The following is a 20,097-nucleotide window of genomic DNA, read 5'->3' on the forward strand; positions in this document are numbered from 1 at the left end:
CTCAAGGAAATAAGAGAGGACACAAACAAATGGAAAAACATTCCATGCTTATGGATAGGAAGAATCAATATTGTGTAAATGGCCATACTGCCCAAAGTAATTTATAGATCCAATGCTATCCCCATCAAGCTACCATTGACTTTCTTCACAGAATTAGAAAAAACTACTTTAAATTTCATATGGAACCAAAAAAGAGTCTGTACAGCCAAGACAATTCTAAGGAAAAAGAAGCTGGAGGCGTCACGCTACCTGACTCTAAACTTCTAAAATGAACTCATGAGGCCAAAGAATGAAGGAGACACCAACACAAGGGGGAAAAAAATCAAAACAACGTGGTCAGTGCAATGGTAGAGATGTGCACAGTATATCATGGAAACCCAGAGAAGACAAACGTAACACAGCTTTAGGATGATATGGAATTTTTCTCCCAGGAGGAGAGGATGGTCAAGCTGAGAGAGGTGTGAACTGAGTGGAAAGGAGGGGAGTAATATTCCAAGAGAAGAGAACGGTATGAGCAATTCATGGAGGTAGGAAAACTGTATACAGGGAAACATCAGCAGGTTGTTGAATACAGGAAGCTGAATGGGGCTGGGCACAGTAGCTCACGCCTGTATTCCCAGCACTTTGAGAGGCCGAGGTGGGATCATCACTTGAGACCAGGAGTTTGAGACCAACCTGGGCAACATAACCTGACCCTCATCTCTTCAAAAAATAAAAATAAATTAGCCTGCTGTAGTGGCAGGTGCCTGTAGTCCTAGCTACTCTGAAAGGATCACTTGAGTTCAGGAGGCTGAGGTTGCAGTGAGCTATGATTACCCCGTTGCATTCTAGCCTGGACAATAGAGCAAGACCCTGACTCTGAAAAAAAAAAAAAAAAAGAATAATAATACTAACGTATTAATACTAATCGTTAATATTAATCATAATAATACTAACATACAACAAAGCATGCAGATTCCAGTAAAGCCTGTCATATTCGGCAGATTAGGCAGGTTTAAATATAGTTTTACGTGATGATGAGCCCCTAAAAGCTTCTGAGCAGGAGGGACTATCTGAAAAAAGATAGAGAATGGTTAAGACCCAAGACAGAGAGAAGTTGCAAGGACTATTTGGTTGATAAAATCTGTAGGAATTGGAATGGGCTGAATGTGGGAGTGGGGGTGGGGTGAGAGATGGGGAGGAGTGAAGACTAAATAAACCCAGATTTCTGGTTTGAGTCCAGGAGAGTGGGCTGCTGAATCCAAAGGCCAGGACACCTATACCTCTGGGAATACAGTGATGGTTGCAAAAGGCATCTGGTATTGTCCTTCTGCCACTGTCTTAAAAGGGATTCTAAAAGGATTTTCTTGCCCTTGTTCCTCTAGCCCTACACTTGCGTTACTAGCCTACGTGGATACTCACCAGCTGGCTGTGTCCATCATTGCAGCCAAGTCTGAGAATTCCTGATTATACTTAGAGCCTGTGGAGCTGCTGACACAAACAGTCATTAGCAGACGACCCTTTTGCAACAAAGTATGCTTTAAAATGTAAACCGTGGAGGCATTTTCCTTGCGTTGTCCAGAAGGAACTTTGTCCTGCGTGAGCCTGGATTAATCATGAGAGAGCTCGTCAACATTCCACTGGTACATATTCTTACTCTGGTTGCCTTCAGCGGAACTGAGAAACTTCCAAAAGGTTGGTTTGAGCAATCGTGTCTTCTTGTTGCCTTGTCATGGTTGTAGAGTGTGTGTACGAGATATGTCCACCACTGATTTATAGTATGGTGGGCTTCAGTTTTACTTGAAGAAGGGTGAGATGTACGATGAGGGAGGAAACTACATACATAAGCAATTGGTTGATGGTCTCCTCTCTACCAACATTTTCCTCCGAAGTTCTGCAATAAAAGGCTTAGCCACATAGTGCATGCAGAGCTCTGACTTCTAAGGCAAAACGTAAGCATGTACACTGCAAGTTATCAAGGTCTATTTTGTTTATGCGTATGTCAAATTTCAGGGTGGTCTAAGTGGATGATGAAAACCTTTTCGCATCAGGTTTGCCAGGAATAGAATCAACCCCCTTCTCAGACATCCAGAGCATTGGCTTCTGAATGAAAATCACTTTTATTTTCAGTTTTAGCTTTGCCAAACACTTAATAAATATTTTAGTTGCTAAAAATTGGAAATACAGAAAGACATACACAATTTGCCTGTGTAGTAAACCCGGAAGACAATGGATTCTAAATAACTTTGAGGCTGGAGTCATGATTTGGCTTGGCAAGAGATGGCAAAAGTTTTTTTCAGAGCCTTTGGAATGTACCGGAAATAACACCACCTCAGGGGAAAGGAAAGCAACTTAAGAAACTGACAAACACCTGTTGCAGTAGCAAGAATGTCCAGTGATATAGTTTCTGGCCAGTGTATTGTGAAACTGGGACTAGCGTATTTTAAATCAGGAAGACTGGAAAATATGTGATTTACAAAGTGACTAAGGGCATCATTGAAATCTTTTTAAAAAAAGACATGAGAAAGCAGATCGAGTGGTGTCAATAAAAGAGTTTTCAAACTAAATGTTATACCACAGAGTTAAAAGGGTTTTTTGCTTTAGGACATGTTCACATTAATCATTTTCCCTTTATATTAATCAAAGCACTGAAACGGTTTGTATTGTGTAGGTAATGAAGGTGGTATCTGCATATAGATGCAAAACGTATCTTTAGATTTTGTGGTAAAGAATTTTCAAATTAAATGTTATACAATAAAGAGTTTTTTTGCTTTAGGACATGTTCCAATTAATCATTTTCCCTTTACATTAATCAAAGCTCTGAAACAGTCTGTATTGTGTAGATAAATGAAGGTGGTATCTATATATAGATGCGAAACGTATCTTTAGATTTTGTGGTTCACTAAAAATTCTGGAGCCATAAGGTCAAGGTTCACATGCAAATAAGATATGGGTTTCTTCACAAACAATCCAGTTTCACAGATTATTTTGTTTAATTTTGTTGCTTCTCTTTTTCCATTTTACTTGAGTATAATGGTATCTTCAAATGTATTTAAACATTTAATTTCTAATGAATAGTTTAAGGCATCTACAGATAAAAGAGACTCCAGATCTTTTCAAACAGCTAATAATAGTTAGAAGGACTTAACATTGGCTTCAGATTATTTTAATACTTCCTGATCAAACAACGGATGTCCGGTAAGGCCCCACTTGGATGTTTGAATGTATGGGTCGTCCTAAGTCTTATTTGTATATTTCTAAACCATGCAGTTACATAAAAATGATAGGGTTAAATACTAAAATACAGTCTTATAAAGAGCAGGACAATTGATTTTGATGATTCAAATAAGGATTTGTTGCGCACACACACACAACCCCCAAAACCTCTCTATCTGAATAAGTCTTAAATTATATGCTAGAAAGAATTGATTTTCATTTCCAAACTTTACAAATAAAGCCCTTAATTCAAATGCACACTATCTCTAGTGTGAAAACATTGAAATATAGTGGCATCGAGATAACAAAGCCAAACATCCTGACTTTTAAATAAACTAACCAGTTCATCCAATTTCATTTCTTATAATTTACTTACTACTAGAATTAGGTTTTAAAATCAAAAAATTAAAACAATTTTTTTTCTCAGTCTGTTGTACCATAAAATCTAAATTGGTATGAGTTTAACATCACCCTTAGCCAAAACACCATGTCTAGGAGCACAAACATTTATTTACTACATACACCAGTTCTGAGAATAAATAATACCATGAAAGTACAGTCCTTAAAATTCTAAATGTTGAAGGGTGAGGAATACATTGGGAGAAAAGAGCCACAATAAAATATTATTATTATCATTATTATTATTATTTGAGACAGTCTCGTTCTGTCGCCAGGCCTCAGTGCTGTGGTGCGGTCTCGGCTCACTGCTCCTCCCAGGTTCAAGCGATCATTTGCCTCAGTCTCCCAAATACCTGGGACTACAGGCGCATGCCACCATGCCCATCTAATTTTTGTATTTTTAGTAGAGACAGGGTTTCACCATGTTGGCCAGGATGGTCTCCATCTCCTGACCTCGTGATCTGCCTGCCTCAGCCTCCCAAAGTGCTAGGATTACAGGCATGAGCCACCGCGCTGGCCGTTACACTACTGAAACTAATAAAAATGGCCCACCCAAACTATTTCTACTATTTATAGAAAACTACTGTTTTCCCTATTCTTAGCAGACAGTAACAACGAAAAGAGTCTTTTATATAATATACTTCTTCCTAAGTCCTTTATCATGATGAATAAAGGAAATTGCACAATATGTATTACCTAAAAAATTGACATATTTAAAATAATACAAAAGTATTCAGGGGATTCTTTTCTGACTTTCTGCACATTATTTTTTGATAAAAATTAATATCCAACTTTGTGGAATTAATTGTTCATAGTTTTCATTTTAGTTTAATTGAGACTACTGATGCCCAAAGATAAGGGGAAAAATTGTCTTTCTGAATCATTTCAACTAGTGATATTTTCAGCGATGAATTCAATGCCATAACCCAAGTATAGAATTTTACAAACTGTCATTTATGAAAGTAGCCAATGTTTCACTGGATAACTGGCTTAACCATATACATCAATAACACTTAATGCTTTATCCAGGAGTATGAAATATATGGTGCAATGTTAGATTCTGCAGGAGTATAAGAGTTCATGTAAGCAGCTCTGGATTTGCTTAATATGCACAAAGAACTGTCAAATGTCTTACTTTCAAAATAGTCCACTTACTACAAAACCTTGAAGTGTTTGAGTGTAAATGATTTTATCTTTAGATAGATTTGAATAACCTCCTCCTTTAAATATGTATATAAGGATAGGATTCACAGATTTGACATATGACTAAGTCAGGACTGACACAGCTGTCATTGAAATCCAGGACACACAGTCCTGGATGAATATTTTATATTGACATGCATTGAAAGGGTTATTCATTGCATGTTTGAGTAAACAGTATTGCTTCAAATATTATTGACCTTAAAGAAAAGAAGGAAGGAGCAGAAATTTCAAGATCTCTTTAAACTCTACCTTATTTCCAAAGGTAAATGAAGTAGGCAGCTTCTCAGTGAAATGAAACCTGATGTCATTGAAGAAGAGTAACAAGTGAGGGGTGGAAAGGGGGCCTGAAGGGAGTGGCTGTATTCAGGAAGATGAGAGGATCACATGGGCCATGCTGAGGACCCAGCTGGGGCTAGGAACTGCAGCTTTCTTTATAATGCCCCTGACCTGAACATTTGCTGCACTATACCCAGCAGTGCTATGTGAACATAGGGTAGTGAGGACAGATGGCTGGATTAATTCAGGATTGGCACTTTCCAGGGTCAGTATAGCTAAAGAACTAGAGAGTAAAAGAGTTGGAGTTATATGGCAGCATACCATGCGTACAGTTTGGATCATGAAGCAAGTAAAACAAGGATATTTAAGGCTTGGAAGAGAAGGTTAAAAAGTTTAAACCAACCCCAGAGTGTTTTGTTATACTAAAAAAATACTGCATTCATAATGTTAAGAGAAACACGAATATTTTCCAAGTCAGAGCCCTAATTTTACTAAAATAGAAAGGAGCAAATACACCTTGTTTCTTTATGTACTCAATCATTGGGTCATGTCAATCAAAAAATAATCAATCAAAAGTTGGAAGTCAATGGCCATATGTGAGAGGCCGTAAAATACAAACGAAAAGTAATGTCTCGTCCTTCTCATCAAGAAGTTAATATCCAAGTCAAATTTTTCTTTGGGTCCAGAAAAGGATTGTGTTCATTTTCATGTATTTGTTATTCATGTAGTCCTTGGATTGAGAGAAGAAATAGTGCTCTAGTTTAAACAGGCTCTGGCTGAGATGAAAGCTGGATAGAATGAAAGTCAACAAGAGACAGTGTGCTGAGTCAACAAATATCATTAAATACAACTGACCCGTGTGATTGTGTCAGTGAAAACTGGAAAGCAGATTTGGATAACTGGAAATATGGGCAATGTGGACTTTGCATTCTGTGTATAGAAACTGATATTGATGTACATCTTCTCTTTATCCATCTGTGCATAATCAGTATGATCTTGAAGATGCAGTATGTCTTAGAGAAAGGAACCAACTTTAACCGTGAAGTTCAGCTAGTTCAGCTCTATCACTTCGTATTTTTGTGATATGTAGACAAGTTATGTAACCATTTTTAGTATTCATTTCTGGTCTGCAAGTGGAAATATTAATAGTATCTATCTTTATGATTTTTTGTGATAAATAAGATGATGAATGAAAAGTATAATGCATGGCACATACCAGATTCTTAATCAATTTTAGATGCTAATATTAGTAAAAACAGAGTCAAACTTCACATAAGACTGTTATGTCACTGAATCTTATGGGAAGGTGTTAACCTAATAAAGTTCTTAGTAACACCTTCCATATTTCTCCATGTCTATTTTCCAAGACATTCTAAGACTTACTTCTTTGATCTTAACTGATCTCAACAGTTCATGTGACACCTCCAATGTGTCACCTCATTGGAAAGATAACATTAATACTAAGTCCATTACCTCTGCCAGTTCTGCATCTGTGTATTGAGTGAAAATAAAACTAGTGCATAAAGTTTATGTCTTATAAAAGTAGCACATGGTATTTAAGGTTGATTTTGAAAACACAAAATACATAAAATTTAAGACAGAAAAAATCACCCATTCCTCTAGGACCAGTAACACGTTAGTTTATTTTCTTTCATTTTTTTCTATGTATTTTTAAAGTGCTAATAATATTGTGCTACATGCTATTTTTACTTAGCACTAAAGCGTAAGTGTATTCTATATTATTAATAATCTTCAAAACATCATGTGCAGTGACTAATATTCTGTTTAAATAACAGTGTGCTAATATATGTTTAATAGTCACCTCACTGAGAAAAAAAGGCCCAGATTTGTTGCTCTCATTGATTTCTGCAGTATAAATACTCCATAGTAAAAGACTCCATCTTGTCTGTGGCCAATCTCAAGCTACTCTCAAATACTGAGCACTGAGTTGGGAAACAGCATGTGTAGTATGCCTCCTTCATATATTATTTCTACCGCACAGATACATTAGAGATAACCTCAAGAACTTATATAATAGTAAAATGTAGTTAAATCATTGGGAATGTCAAGTATTACTACTTTGTTTTTAATATATTTAATTATAAATGTATACAACTTAGTTTTTAATAATGGTAATATATAACAATCACCTCTGAAAATCCCTAAAAAATTACCAAGTGGCTCTTGCAAACCTGTGGAAGACAAAACTGTGTGCCTCAATCTTGTCCCACTTGACTACAATTAGTAGAATTTAGTACAATTGATGTGTTTTCCGGAGTAAAAGTCACTTATATGCTTTTCTATATGTGACATTGTTTCCTTAGGATAGATTCCCAGAAATGATGATGATGATGATGATGATATTATTATTATTAGTTTGGAGATAGAGTCTTGCTCTGTCACACAGGCTGGAGTACAGAGGTACAATCACAGCTCACTGAAGCCTTCAGCTCCTAAGCTCAGTTGATTCTCCCACCTCAGCTTCTTCCCAAGTAGCTGGGATTACAAAGTGTGTGCCACCATGCCGGCTAATTTTTAAATTTTTTGTAGAGATATGGTTTCCCTGTGTTGCCCAGCCTGACCTCAAACTCCTAGGCTCAAGTGATCCTCCCACCTCAGCCTCAAAAGTGCTGGGATTACAGGCATGAGTCACCAACCACACCCAGCCTGAGATAAAATATTAATGGTATAATAAATTTGAATGTAATAAAGACAAGGAAAACAATTGAACAGCCTGGGTTTCTTTTTCTAAATTATAGAATCAAGTAACATTTGCCCAGTGCTCCATGTGGACCAAGGACAATTTTAAATGGTTTCCATTTATTTAGTCCTTGTGACAAGCTTATGTGGAGGCTTTATTATTATCTCTAGCTATAGCTAAGACACTGAGGTTAAGTGTGGTTAAGTGACTTGCAGAGCAAGTGATGGAGCTGGGATGTGAATTCAAGTCCTGTGCTACTTTGCCTCTTAATGGCTAGTTGCTCAATAGTCTTTTTTTTTTTTTTTTTTTTTTTTTTTTTGAGACTGAGCTTTGCTGTGTTGCTCAGGCTGGAGTGCAGTGGCACGATCTCGGCTCACTGCAATCTCCACCTCCTGGGTTCAAGTGATTCTCCTGCCTCAGCCTCCCCAAGTAGCTGGGATTACAGGTGTGTACCACCACACCCAGCTAATTTTTGTATTTTTAGTAGAGACGGAGTTTCACCATGTTGGCCAGGAATCTCTTGAACTTGTGATCCACCCTGCTTCGGCCTCCCAAAGTGCTGGGATTACAGTCATGAGTCACTGTGCCTGGCCTAGTCTTTCTTTTTAAACAGTAAAAGCATTCAATATCATCAATTAACCTTTGGGTCCATTGTTAACCATACCCCACAAGCTTCATAAAATATTGTTTTTGCTCTTTATCTCTCAAAATCTAGATGATTATACTATTAATTGCTTATTTCATTCATTTGTTGTTTAGAAAATAACTTTATATTGATATTGACTTTCTCAAACTCTATGAATTACAAGTTTGCTTCCATTGCATTTTGAAAATTAACATTTCTTTGGCATTCTATCTGCTACAATTTTTTTCTATTATGAAAGCAATATGTATTCATTTTTTAAAAAATCCTGTAAGATACAGAAAAACAAAAATATAAAATTACACATAATGCTCATAGCAAGGGATAAATGCTCTTAGCATTTTGCTATTCATTCTTTCAGTCTCTTTCTCTCATATATATGTGTGTATATATATGTGTATATATGGTGTATATATACATGTACGTACATATGTATGTAATTTTATTTTTTAAATTTTAAGTTCTGGGATACATGTGCAGGATGTGCAGTTTTCTTACATAGGTAAACGTGTGCCATGGTGGTTTGCTGCACCTATCACCCATCACCTAAATAAATGGGCTCAGCATGTATTAGCTATTTTTCCTAATGCTCTCCCTCCCCCAATCCCACCTGCTGACAGGCCCCAGTGTGTGTTGTTCCCTTCCCTGTGTCCATGTGTTCTCATTGTTCAGCTCCCACTTATAAGTGAAATCATGCGGTGTTCGCTTTTCTGTTCCTGCATTAGTTTGCTGAAGATAATGGCTTCCAGCTCTATCCATGCCCCTGCAAAGGACATAATCTCATTCCTTTTTATGGCTGCATAGTATTCTATGGTGTATATGTACCACATTTTCTTTATCCAGTCTATCACCAGTGGTTACTTGGGTTGATTCCATGTCTTTGCTATTGTGAATAGTGCTGCAATGAACATAGGTGTGCATATATCTTTACAAATTTCAGAGGCTGTTACTTCATTGAGGAAAGAGAAGCATTTACATAAGAAGCTCTCTCTTCAGCTCCCTACCAGCAAAGGGGAAAAACCTACCTCTCTGCATCCATCTTGTCCTCCTTCTCCCTCACTGTGCTTTAAGAGGACTTTCTCCTCCCATCTGTGGTTAACCTGTCTTTCTTCCTCTGAGCCCCACATTTATCTGCTTTCTTAGGGACCTATTTCCTTCAATTATCTCCTGTTTTTCTCCAATGTCCTACATTTTTGCTTCTACTAGATGCTTTCAGTCAGCATTTAAACCCACTCTTGTCACCATACTCACCTCCAGCACCATGCAGCCCCTTTTCCCCCTTCTATTGTTAAACTCTGCTGCAAAAAATGTCTTCCTTCTCCTCTTAGTCTCCACTTCCTTATCACCACCTAACTCCCACCACTGCAATCTGGCTTCCGCCAAATCTGCAAGCACCAAAATCAACATGACCTTCTCATCAGGAATGGGCACTTTTAGGTGCTTATTTAACTTAACATCTTGGCAGCATTTGATTCTCCATCTTTCGTGAAATGTGTGCTACTCTTGGGCTCTGCCAATAGCCTCCACTGGCTTTGCTTACAACTCTGGTTTCTTCCTCTCAGTCTCTTTTCTAAACTTTTCATTCTCCCACCCATCTTTCATAAATGTTTGTGTTTTCTTCTAATGGGCTTAGGGCACCAACCTCCCTCCGTCTTCAGGCTTTCAGAGTTACCGTTTCCTCTGCCTGGAACACTCTTTTCTCTCCACTGCACCAAGCCAAATTTGAATCATCTTGTGAATGTGTGTGAATGTATTGTATAGTTTGTTTTTATTCCTCGTTTTATCAAGTTCAGTGGTTGAGAAACATTATTTATCATGTTAAAGAAATACTATTATATTCCTACTCTACTAATGGTTTCCAAGTAGGGAATGGATAGTTAACTCTGTTACTGCCTTTTTGACTGTGATGGATATCTTTTAAACTATGACTATAGTAAATCCTGTTTAAAGGACTTTTCTATTAAATTATCCTTATATTTTTGCAAGGATTTTTTTTCTGCCTAAATGCATAGTAATAATTTTGAAATTTATGATTTAATTTGCTTTTTAAAATTTTACTTTAGGGCTTTACATCCTGCTTGACTTACATTAGCATTGTTTTATTCCAAAGATTGATTTGAGAAGCTTTCTATATTTTATATTCCCTATAGCTTTTGTTTGTTTGTTTTTGAGACAGGGTCTCTCTCTGTCACCCAGGCTGGAGTGCAGTGGTGCAATCACAGCTCACTGTGGCCTTGACCTCCTGAGCTCAAGTGATCCTCCTACCTCAGGCTACCAAGTAGCTGGGACTACAGATGTATGTCACCTGTATCTGGCTAGTTTTTCTTGTTTTTGTATTTTTTGTAGAGATGTGGTCTTGCCATGTTGCCCAGGCTGGTCCCAAACACGTGGATCTTCCAATGGACCCTTCTGGGCTCAATGGATCCTCCTGGGCTTAATGGATCCTCCTGCCTCAGTCTCCCAAAGTGTTGAGATTACAGGCATCAGCCACTGCACCTGGCTCCTTGTAGCTTTATGTAACTTGAGACTTAATTCTTTCTTAAAAGTTTTTTAAAACTTACCTGAAAAATTTTGGGGCATTATATTTTTTTCATAAGTGTTCTTTGATAATCTAATCTTTTTCTTCTGTGAGTATTGTTGATATTTTCACCACACCCTTTGTTACATGTGAACCATTTCGTTTTTAAAATTCTTAATTCTTTGGATTTTAGTTTTTAGATATTCATTACTGTTTAGCTATGTTGAATTGCGGTTCAAGAATGTGACATATAATCTATGCTTTTAAAATTTTTTTAATCTTTAGTTTTCATGGGCATTTGAAAATATGTGTCATCTATCAGGGCTTAGAGTTGATGTGCATATCTGTTTAATTAATTTTACCAATTCTGTTATTCTCTTTTACTACATATATATTTTTGTCTTTTGATCTATAAACAGGATGGGGATTTTTTAAACTATCTTTTTATTGTCTATTTCTTACAGATTTTATTATAGTTAGAAAATATAGTCTATATAAAATCAATTCTTAGAGCTGGGTTAAAATCTCCTATGTAGCTTGGTATATTTTCTGTACGTTTGAATGTTTTATCTATGTGTCATTTTAAAAAAAAGTATTCTCTAATTGTTTCCTTAAGTATTTTAAAAATGTACAGTATATCTAGTGTCAATTTTGATGTTTATATCTTCTATATCTTTACTGTATTTCTGTTTGATTTATTAGTGTCTGAAGACATCTTTTAAAGGCTTACACCATGCTAAAATATTTCTCCATGTACTCTTGTGATAATTTTACTTTTGGGTTTATTTGAGTCCGTATTTTTAAATAATTAAGTTTCATTACTGTCATACCTTTTTATGGTTTGTTCCTTTTATCATTAAATAATGTTTCTTTTTTCCTTATAAGTGCATATGCCCTTATATTCATTTTTCTTATATTAATATTGCTATGTCACTTTCTTTGGGATATTGTTTGCTTTATACATATTTTCCCTCCCCTTTATTTTTAACATTTCTGTTTTATTTTATTTAGGTGTGTCTTTTGTGTTTGATAGCATCTGTCGTTTCATAGGTCAGCTTATACCATTGGCACTTACTGTGATTTATGGTATATTTGGATTTGTTTCTTCCATATTATTTTATGTCTTCTGTTAACCATGCTTTTTCTAGGCTTATTTGTTCCTCCTCTTCTTCCTGTTTGTTTTTGCTTTTGTTTTTGACTGATAAAGCCTTTCTAGTACCTCTTTTTTTCTCCTGTTGTTTTGGGAGTTTTGCATTTTATCTGTTTTTCAGTGGTAACCACTAATGAAGTTTTAACATAAGCATTTAACCATAGATTTTTCTTTCTGTTTGAAGTTAGTCAACATTTCTGTCCTCTTGCATTTTATGGCAAAGAGCTTAACATTTTGTAACTATTTAGCATTTTAAACTTCTTCCGTGAACTTTGATCTTATAATTGTTTGTCTAGAATTTAATTCTACTCTTTTTTAAACACAAAAAATCTGTGAGTTTTTAAAAATATTCCATAGTGTGTTAAAATTGCAATGATATTTCACCACCATTTATGCTATTGTTTTTTATAACTCACCCCTTTCTTTCTGGTATAAATTATTCCTTTCTGAGTTTATTTACTCTAGTAACTATTTCTGAGAAAGTCTGTGAGTAGTAAACACTTTCAATATTTGTTTGTAAGTGTTCTGACTTTAAAATTATTACCTAAGCTAGCTGTATGATTCTAAGCTAACAGTTATTTTGACTTAGTAATGTAAAGATATTAGCCGATTGCCTTTTGGTATCAATTGTTGTTGCTGAATAATCTCAGGTTACCCTGAATTGGCATTCTTAAGGAATTAATCTTTTTCTTTCTAGTAGAGTTTAAGATTTTCTTTATCTTTAATTTTTATAGTTTTAATTCAATGTGTCCAAGTATGAATTTCTTTCCTTTTTTTTTTTTTTTTTTTTTTTTTCCCTGAAACAGTCTCTTTCTATCACTCAGGCTGGAGTGCAGTGGTGTGATCTCAGCTCACTGCAGCCTCCACCTCCTGGGTTCAAGTGATTCTCGTGCCTCAGCCTCCCACATAGCTGGGACTACAGGTGTGCACCACCATGTCCAGCTAAAGTTTTTGTATTTTTAGTAGAGACAGGGTTTCACCATGTTGGCCAGACTGGTCTTGAACTCCTGAGCTCAAGTGATCTGCCTTCCTCAGCCTCCCAAAGTACTGGGATGACAGGTGTGAGCCATCATGCCCAGCTGAATTTCTTTCTTGAAAATCTGTCTTGTCACTTGGTGGGTACTTTCAATCTTAATATTCCTGGGTTTCTTTTGCAGTTTTGAAAAATTATCAGCTATTTACCTCTTTATATATTGCTTCTAGGCTGCTCCCCTCTTTTATTTTTCTCAAACTTCTATCAGAGGTGTATTAGTGCCTGTCATTCTATACTTTCTATCTCGTAACTATTCTTTAATAGTATCCATGTCTGTATTTCTTTGTACTATGTTCTGTATATCATAATGATTATAATATATTATAATGATTATTATATTATGATTATTATATTAATATGTATTATGATTATTATAATGTATAATGATTATTCTGTTGAAAAGCTGGGAAGAAGGTGGCCCTGATGACTGTGTATAAGAAGCATTTTACATAAAAATTCTGCTTTCTTATTTCAACTACTATCTTTTAACTTTTGTATTTACTCCTTTTGTGGAGGCCTTATAAATACAGTTTTGTTCATTTAAACAGTATATCAGTCACGGTGCTCACCCTGGGAATTAAAAGGTGCCCAAAACATGATCCCTGAACTAACACTCAAGGTTTTAATAATTGAGTGTGGGACAAAGATGTAAACAGATCATTTAAATAGTATCTGTGTGACAAGTGACATTATAAGACTGACATTTACAGGATAACATAAGGTTAAGGAAAAGGGCATTTGGGTCTGCCTAGCATGTCAGGGAAAGTGGAGGGAGATGGATGTTTAAACCGAATCCTAAAAGACAAAATAACATTAGCAAGGGAGATATGGGGCAAGTAAAACACTCCCACTCACCATTTTTTCTCACTCTCAGCAGATGAGCTTGCCTTTGACTTTACAAAAAAAAAAATAATAAAAATAATAATAATAAGGTTTATTCAGAAAGTAGATGTATCTTTTATGGCCAAACAATGTGCCAGTCTGTTCTAGATGCTTTATAAGTCTGTCACTGACTATTTCACCTCTAAACGTCAATCACACTACTTATTTGACTTTGATATATACCTTGCCCTTTAACTGAAGCAACCATATGATTTACTGTATAAATGCAGGTAGCTCTCATTTCACAGAGGAGTGAGACAAAAGAAGGGACCATGTCTATAGCCTTTCCTCCCATTGTCTTACAAAAATAAAATAGAACAAAACAGCTTTATTGAGATATAATTCATATACCTTGAGCTTTACCCTTTAAAATGTACAATTCACAAAGTGGTGCCTCTTCATTTTCTAGTTGTATGCCACAGTGAATTCTCTACAAATCTGATGAAGCTTAAGCTTCAGATTCTCTCATTTGCAGGAGCCCTTTCTAAGACCCTCGCTGGGCTTTAGTAATGTGCTTATATGAGTGTCTATTTTTATAAAATCAGGGGAAAATTGTTCTTAAACGACAATTTTTAAAATTATTATCCTTTTCCACCTTGACTTCCCTTCAGAGTCACTTTCCTTTATGCTGATAATACTGGGGTGGCCACAGAATTTTTGCATTCATAATTTTATATTTTTTCTTTAAAAAGTACACTCAAGTTGCATAAACCTGGGCCCCATAAAACTTGGATCTGCCTCTCCTCATATATCATAGAGTCTAAGCCCTGCTCTCCTGAGAGTCTTCTCTTTTGATTTTCAAATGCCTACTATGGAAGTAGAAACAACATTCTTTACATAAGCTCTTCCTTTCTTTTGGCAAATTTCTACTCTGGGGAAACAGAATTCTCATTCAGGTATGTAATGGCTTCTGACTGCTTAAGGAAGGGTTAATAAACAAAATTCTAGAATGTTCTCTTTTGATTTCTCCTTTCCTTTCAGCTCCTGTCATCACCACTCCTCTTGAAACAGTGGATGCCTTAGTTGAAGAAGTGGCTACTTTCATGTGTGCAGTGGAATCCTACCCCCAGCCTGAGATTTCCTGGACCAGAAATAAAATTCTCATTAAGTAAGTATTCCACATTTAACTTTTTAAAATTGTTGTGGGTATATAGTAGGTATATACATATTTATGAAGTAGATGAGACGTTTTGATACAGGCATGCAATGTAAAATAAGTACCTCATGGAGAATGGGGTATCCATCCCCTCAAGCATTTATCATTTGAGTTACAAACAATCCAATTACACACTTTAAGTTATTTAAAAATGTATAACTAAGTTATTATTGGCTATAGCCACTCTGTTGTCTTATCAAATAGTAGGACTTTTTCATTCTTTCTACTTTTTTGTACTCACTAAACATCCCCTAGTCCCCCCGATCCCTGTACTACCCTTTCCAGCCTCTGGTAACCATCCTTTTACTCTCCATGTCCATAAGTTCAATTGTTTTGATGTTTAGATCCCACAAATAAGTGAGAACATGCAATGTTTATCTCTTGTGCCTGGCTAATTTCAGTTAACATAATGATCTCCAGTTCCATCCATGTCTTTGCAAATGACTGGATCTCATTCTTATGGCTGAATAGTACTCCATTGTGTCTATGTACCACATTTTCTTTATCCTTTCATTTGTTAATGAACACATAAGTTGCTTCCAAATCTTAGTTACTATAAACAGTGCTGCAACAAACATAGGAGTGCAGATATCTCGTTGATATATTGATTTCCTTTCTTTTGCTTATGCATCCAGCAGTGGGATTGCCGGATCATATGGTAGCTCAATTTTTAGTTTTTTGAGGAAACTTCAAACTATTCTCCTTAGTGGCTGTACTAATTTACATTCCCACATCAACAGCACACAAGGGTTCCCTTATCTACACATCCTTGTCAGCATTTGTTATTGCCTGTCTTTTGGATATAAGCCATTTTCACTGAGGTGAGATGATATCTCATTGTAGTTTTTATTTTCATTTCTCTGATGATCAATGATGTTGAGCACTTTTTCATATGCCTGTTTGCCATTTGCATGTCTTCTTTTGAGAAATTGTTCAAATCTTTTGCCTATGTTTGATTGGATTAACTGATTTTTTACTGTAAAGTTGTTTGAGCTCCATATGTATTCTGGTTACTAATCCTTTGTCAGATGGGTAGTTTGCAAATATTTTCTCCCATTCTATTTGTTGTCTCTTCACTTCGTTTATTGTATCCTTTGCTGTGCAGAAGGCCTTTTAACTTGATGTGATCTCATTTGTCCATTTTTGTTTTGGTTGCCTGTGCTTGTGGATATTGCTCAAGAAATTTTTGCCCAGACCAATGTCCTGGAGAGTTTCCCAAATGTTTTCTTGTAGTAGTTTCATAGTTTGAAGTCTTAGATTTAAGTCTTTAATCCATTTTGATTTGATTTTTGTATATGGAGAGAGATAGGGGTCTAGCTTCATTCTTCCATACATGGAAATCCACTTTTCCACACATCATTTACTGAAGAGACTTTTTCTCAGTGTATGTTCTTGGTACCTTTGTTGAAAATGAGTTCACTGTAGGTGCATGAATTTATTTCTGGGTTCTCCATTTTTGTCCCATTGGTCTATGTGTCTCTTTTGATGCAAGTACCATGCTGTTTTGGTTACTCTAGCTCTGTAGTATGATTTGAAGTAAGGCAATGTGATTCCTCCAGTTTTTTTTCATTTTTCTTTTGGCTATTCTGGGCCTTTCATGGTTCCACATAAATTTTAGGATTTTTTTTTCTATTTCTGTGAAGAATACCATTGGTATTTTGATAGGAATTGCATGGAATCTATAGATTGCTTTCAGTAGTATAGACATTTTAATAATATTGATTATTCCAATCTATTAATATGGAATATTTTTCCATTTTTTGGTGTCCTCATGAATTTCTTTCATTGGTGTCTTACAGTTTTCATTATAGAGATCTTTTACTTCTTTGATTAATTCCTATTTAATTTTATGTGTGGCTATTGTAAATAGGATTATTTTAAAATTTATTTTTCATATTGTTCATTGTTGGCATATACAAATGTTACTGATTTTTGTATGTTGATTTTTGTATCCTGCAACTTCGCTGAATTTATCAGTTCTAATAGTTTTCTGTGGAGTCTAAGCTTTTCCAAATATAAGAGCATATCATCTGTAAAAAAGATATTTCTTCCCATCCAATTTGGATGGCCCTTAATATCTTTCTCTTGTCTGATTGCTCTAGGTAGGACTTCCAGGACTGTTTTGAGTAACAGTGGTGACAGCGGGCATCCTTGTTGCATTCCAGATTAGAGGAAAGGCTTTCAGTTTTTCCCCATTCAGTATGATACTGGCTGTGGGTCTGTCGTATATGGCTTTTATTATTCTGAGGCATTTTCCATCTAATTTTTGAGGATTTTTGTCACGAAGGGATGCTGAATTTTTATCAAATGCTTTTTCATCATATATTGAAATGACCATATGTTTCTTACCCTTTATCTGTTGATATGATGTATCACATTGATTGATTTGCATATGTTGAACTATCCTTGTATCCCAGGGATAAACTCCAGTTGGTCATGACAGATGATCTTTCTAATGTATTGTTGAATTTGGTTTTCTAGTATTTTGTGCAATCTGGATAGGCTGATAATCCCAAATCATCAAGTCCTGGTTCATTTTTTGCTTAGCAGTTTTTCCCACTTATCTTTTCCTCTTGAATTTTACTACAACCAGCAAAAAGAAATGAGGCCACAGCTTCGACACATTGCTTAGAAATTTCCTCAGTTAAATATCTGAGTTCATCATTCACAAGTTTTGTTTTCCACATAACTGCAGGACACTATTCAGCTAAGTTCTCTGTCCTGCATAACAAGGATCCCCTTTTCTTCCTTTCCTAGTAACATGCTCCTCATTTCCACCCAAGTCCTCACCAGTAGTGCTTTGAACATACATATTTCTACCAACAGTCTGTTCATGATAATTTGGGTATTCTTTAAGATGATTTAGATTTTCTCTACCATTCAACTCTCTTCCTTCCAATTCCTCAGGAGCAGAATCATTAACACACATATTTCTATTAACAGTCTGTTTGAGGAAATGCAGGCTTTTTCTAGCACGCTTTTCAAATTTTTCTCAGTTCTAACTATTCCTCAATTTCAAAGCCATATCCACATGTTTAGGTATTTATTGCAGCAGCACCACACTTTCAGGTACCAAAACCTGTATTTATTTCTTATTCTTGCTGTAACAAATTACCACAAACTTAGTGGTCTAAAACAACATAAACATACTATGTTATCGTTCTGGAGGTCACAAGTATGAAATAAATCTCTCTGGGCTAAAGTCAGTGTTGGCATGGCTGAGTTCCTTCTGGAGACTCTAGGGAAGAATCTGATTTCTTGCCTTTCCTAGCTTCTAGAGGCCACCTGCATTCCTTGGCCCCATACTCCATTTATAATGCTAGCAATGGCACTACTCTGACCTCTGCCTCCATTGTCGTACCTCCCTTTATCAATCTGCCTCCTTCTTCCATCTTTTAAGGATACTTATTATCACACAGGGCCCACTTGAATAGTCCAGAATACTCCATTTTAGGATTCCTAACATCTGCAAAATAAGGTAACATATTGACAGATTTTGGTGATTAAAACAAGAACCTTTGTGGGAGTGTTACTCTGCTTACCACACGCATTTGGCATTAAAAAAATCTTATTTGGTTAAAAGAAACTCTCTTTTACATTGCTGCTTCTCTTCCTATTTCTTTCTATTGCCCTAATTCCCTTCTCAACAAATGGTGTGCTTATAATTAAATAGATAATATATGTAAAGCATATATTTTTGTTGTTTGAAATTCTTTTCCTTCCTTATATATCCCAAGTAACTAGAAGTGTGCCTGGCACTTGTTAGCATTCAGTAAGTAATAAGTAATTGTTTAATGAAAGAATGAATATTCAACTAATCATTAGTTACTTCTACAAATAATTAACTCTTTCTGTTCATTGTATTTATACATATGCATGTTCATTATCTATTAATAGCTGCTACTTCCCAGAAATTATTGAGAGAAGACCCCTGTATCTTGGTTTTATATGCTTTCCTGAATAAAGTAAACTTTACATTTTGTCTTATCAGTGGGCATCACCCTTTGAAAGTGTTTTTGAAGGACTATGGTACTTTGACTATTGGAGCCTAAGAAAGATGAGAATATAATGTTAGCTTTATATTACCAAGTAAGGTTATTCTATTATTCAGAACTCACTCAAGTTTCCTCTCACCTTTATTCTACTTCCTCATTAACAATTCATCAGTTTGATAAGTTAATCATAGCAAAAAAATCACAGATGAAGCACTAATCTGTCATTTTTCCCTGTGACCTGCAGGCTCTTTGACACCCGGTACAGCATCCGGGAGAATGGTCAGCTCCTCACCATCCTGAGTGTGGAAGACAGTGATGATGGCATTTACTGCTGCACGGCCAACAATGGTGTGGGAGGAGCTGTGGAGAGTTGTGGAGCCCTGCAAGTGAAGATGAGTGAGTGGGAAAGAGATTCGTCTATTGATTTGAAAGTTGACTTGGTACACTTAGTTATTTATTTATTTTTTATATATTTTTTTGAGACAGAGTCTCACTGTTGCCCAGGCTGGAGTGCAGTGGCGTGATCTCGGTTTACTGCAACCTCGACCTCCTGGGTTCAAGTGATTCTCCTGCCTCAGGCTCCTGAGTAGCTGGCACTACAGTTGCATGCCACCACACCTGGGTAATTTTTCTATTTTTAGAAGATATGGGGTTTTACTATGTTGGACAGGCTGGTCTGGAACTCCTGACCTCAGGTGATCCGCCTACCTTGGCCTCCCAAAGTGCTAGGATTACAGGCTTGAGCCACTGCGCCTACCCTGACTTGGTACACTTTAGAACAGTCAGTAAATAGAGATTTTCTCAAGCCTGGTGATTCAGCAGTGAGACAACTTGAAGTTCAAGCACAACCCTGAGGCCAGTTAATTCCACACCTCTTATACCTGCCATCAGCCACTACCCTAAGGCAAGCCTCTCAATTCTCTGTCCTCTCCCATTTTCTTAACTT

The 20,097-nt window shown here is 36.2% G+C and overlaps 1 protein-coding gene across 2 annotated transcripts in view; it reads left to right on the forward strand.

Annotated features, from left to right (window-relative positions):
• The first annotated feature begins 1,299 nt into the window (after positions 1–1,299).
• The window catches only part of MUSK (muscle associated receptor tyrosine kinase), a 135,946-nt gene continuing 117,148 nt past the window's right edge, over positions 1,300–20,097 (forward strand). For both annotated transcript variants that reach the window (XM_073021836.1, XM_073021835.1), the window contains exons 1-3: positions 1,300–1,674; positions 14,982–15,108; positions 19,396–19,547. In XM_073021836.1, the coding sequence (XP_072877937.1) occupies positions 1,596–1,674; positions 14,982–15,108; positions 19,396–19,547 (358 nt within the window). In that variant the 5' untranslated portion in view covers positions 1,300–1,595. The remainder of the gene's footprint in view (positions 1,675–14,981; positions 15,109–19,395; positions 19,548–20,097) is intronic.

The sequence above is a fragment of the Chlorocebus sabaeus genome, chromosome 12, assembly GCF_047675955.1.
Source record: "Chlorocebus sabaeus isolate Y175 chromosome 12, mChlSab1.0.hap1, whole genome shotgun sequence".
NCBI lineage: Eukaryota > Metazoa > Chordata > Mammalia > Primates > Cercopithecidae > Chlorocebus > Chlorocebus sabaeus.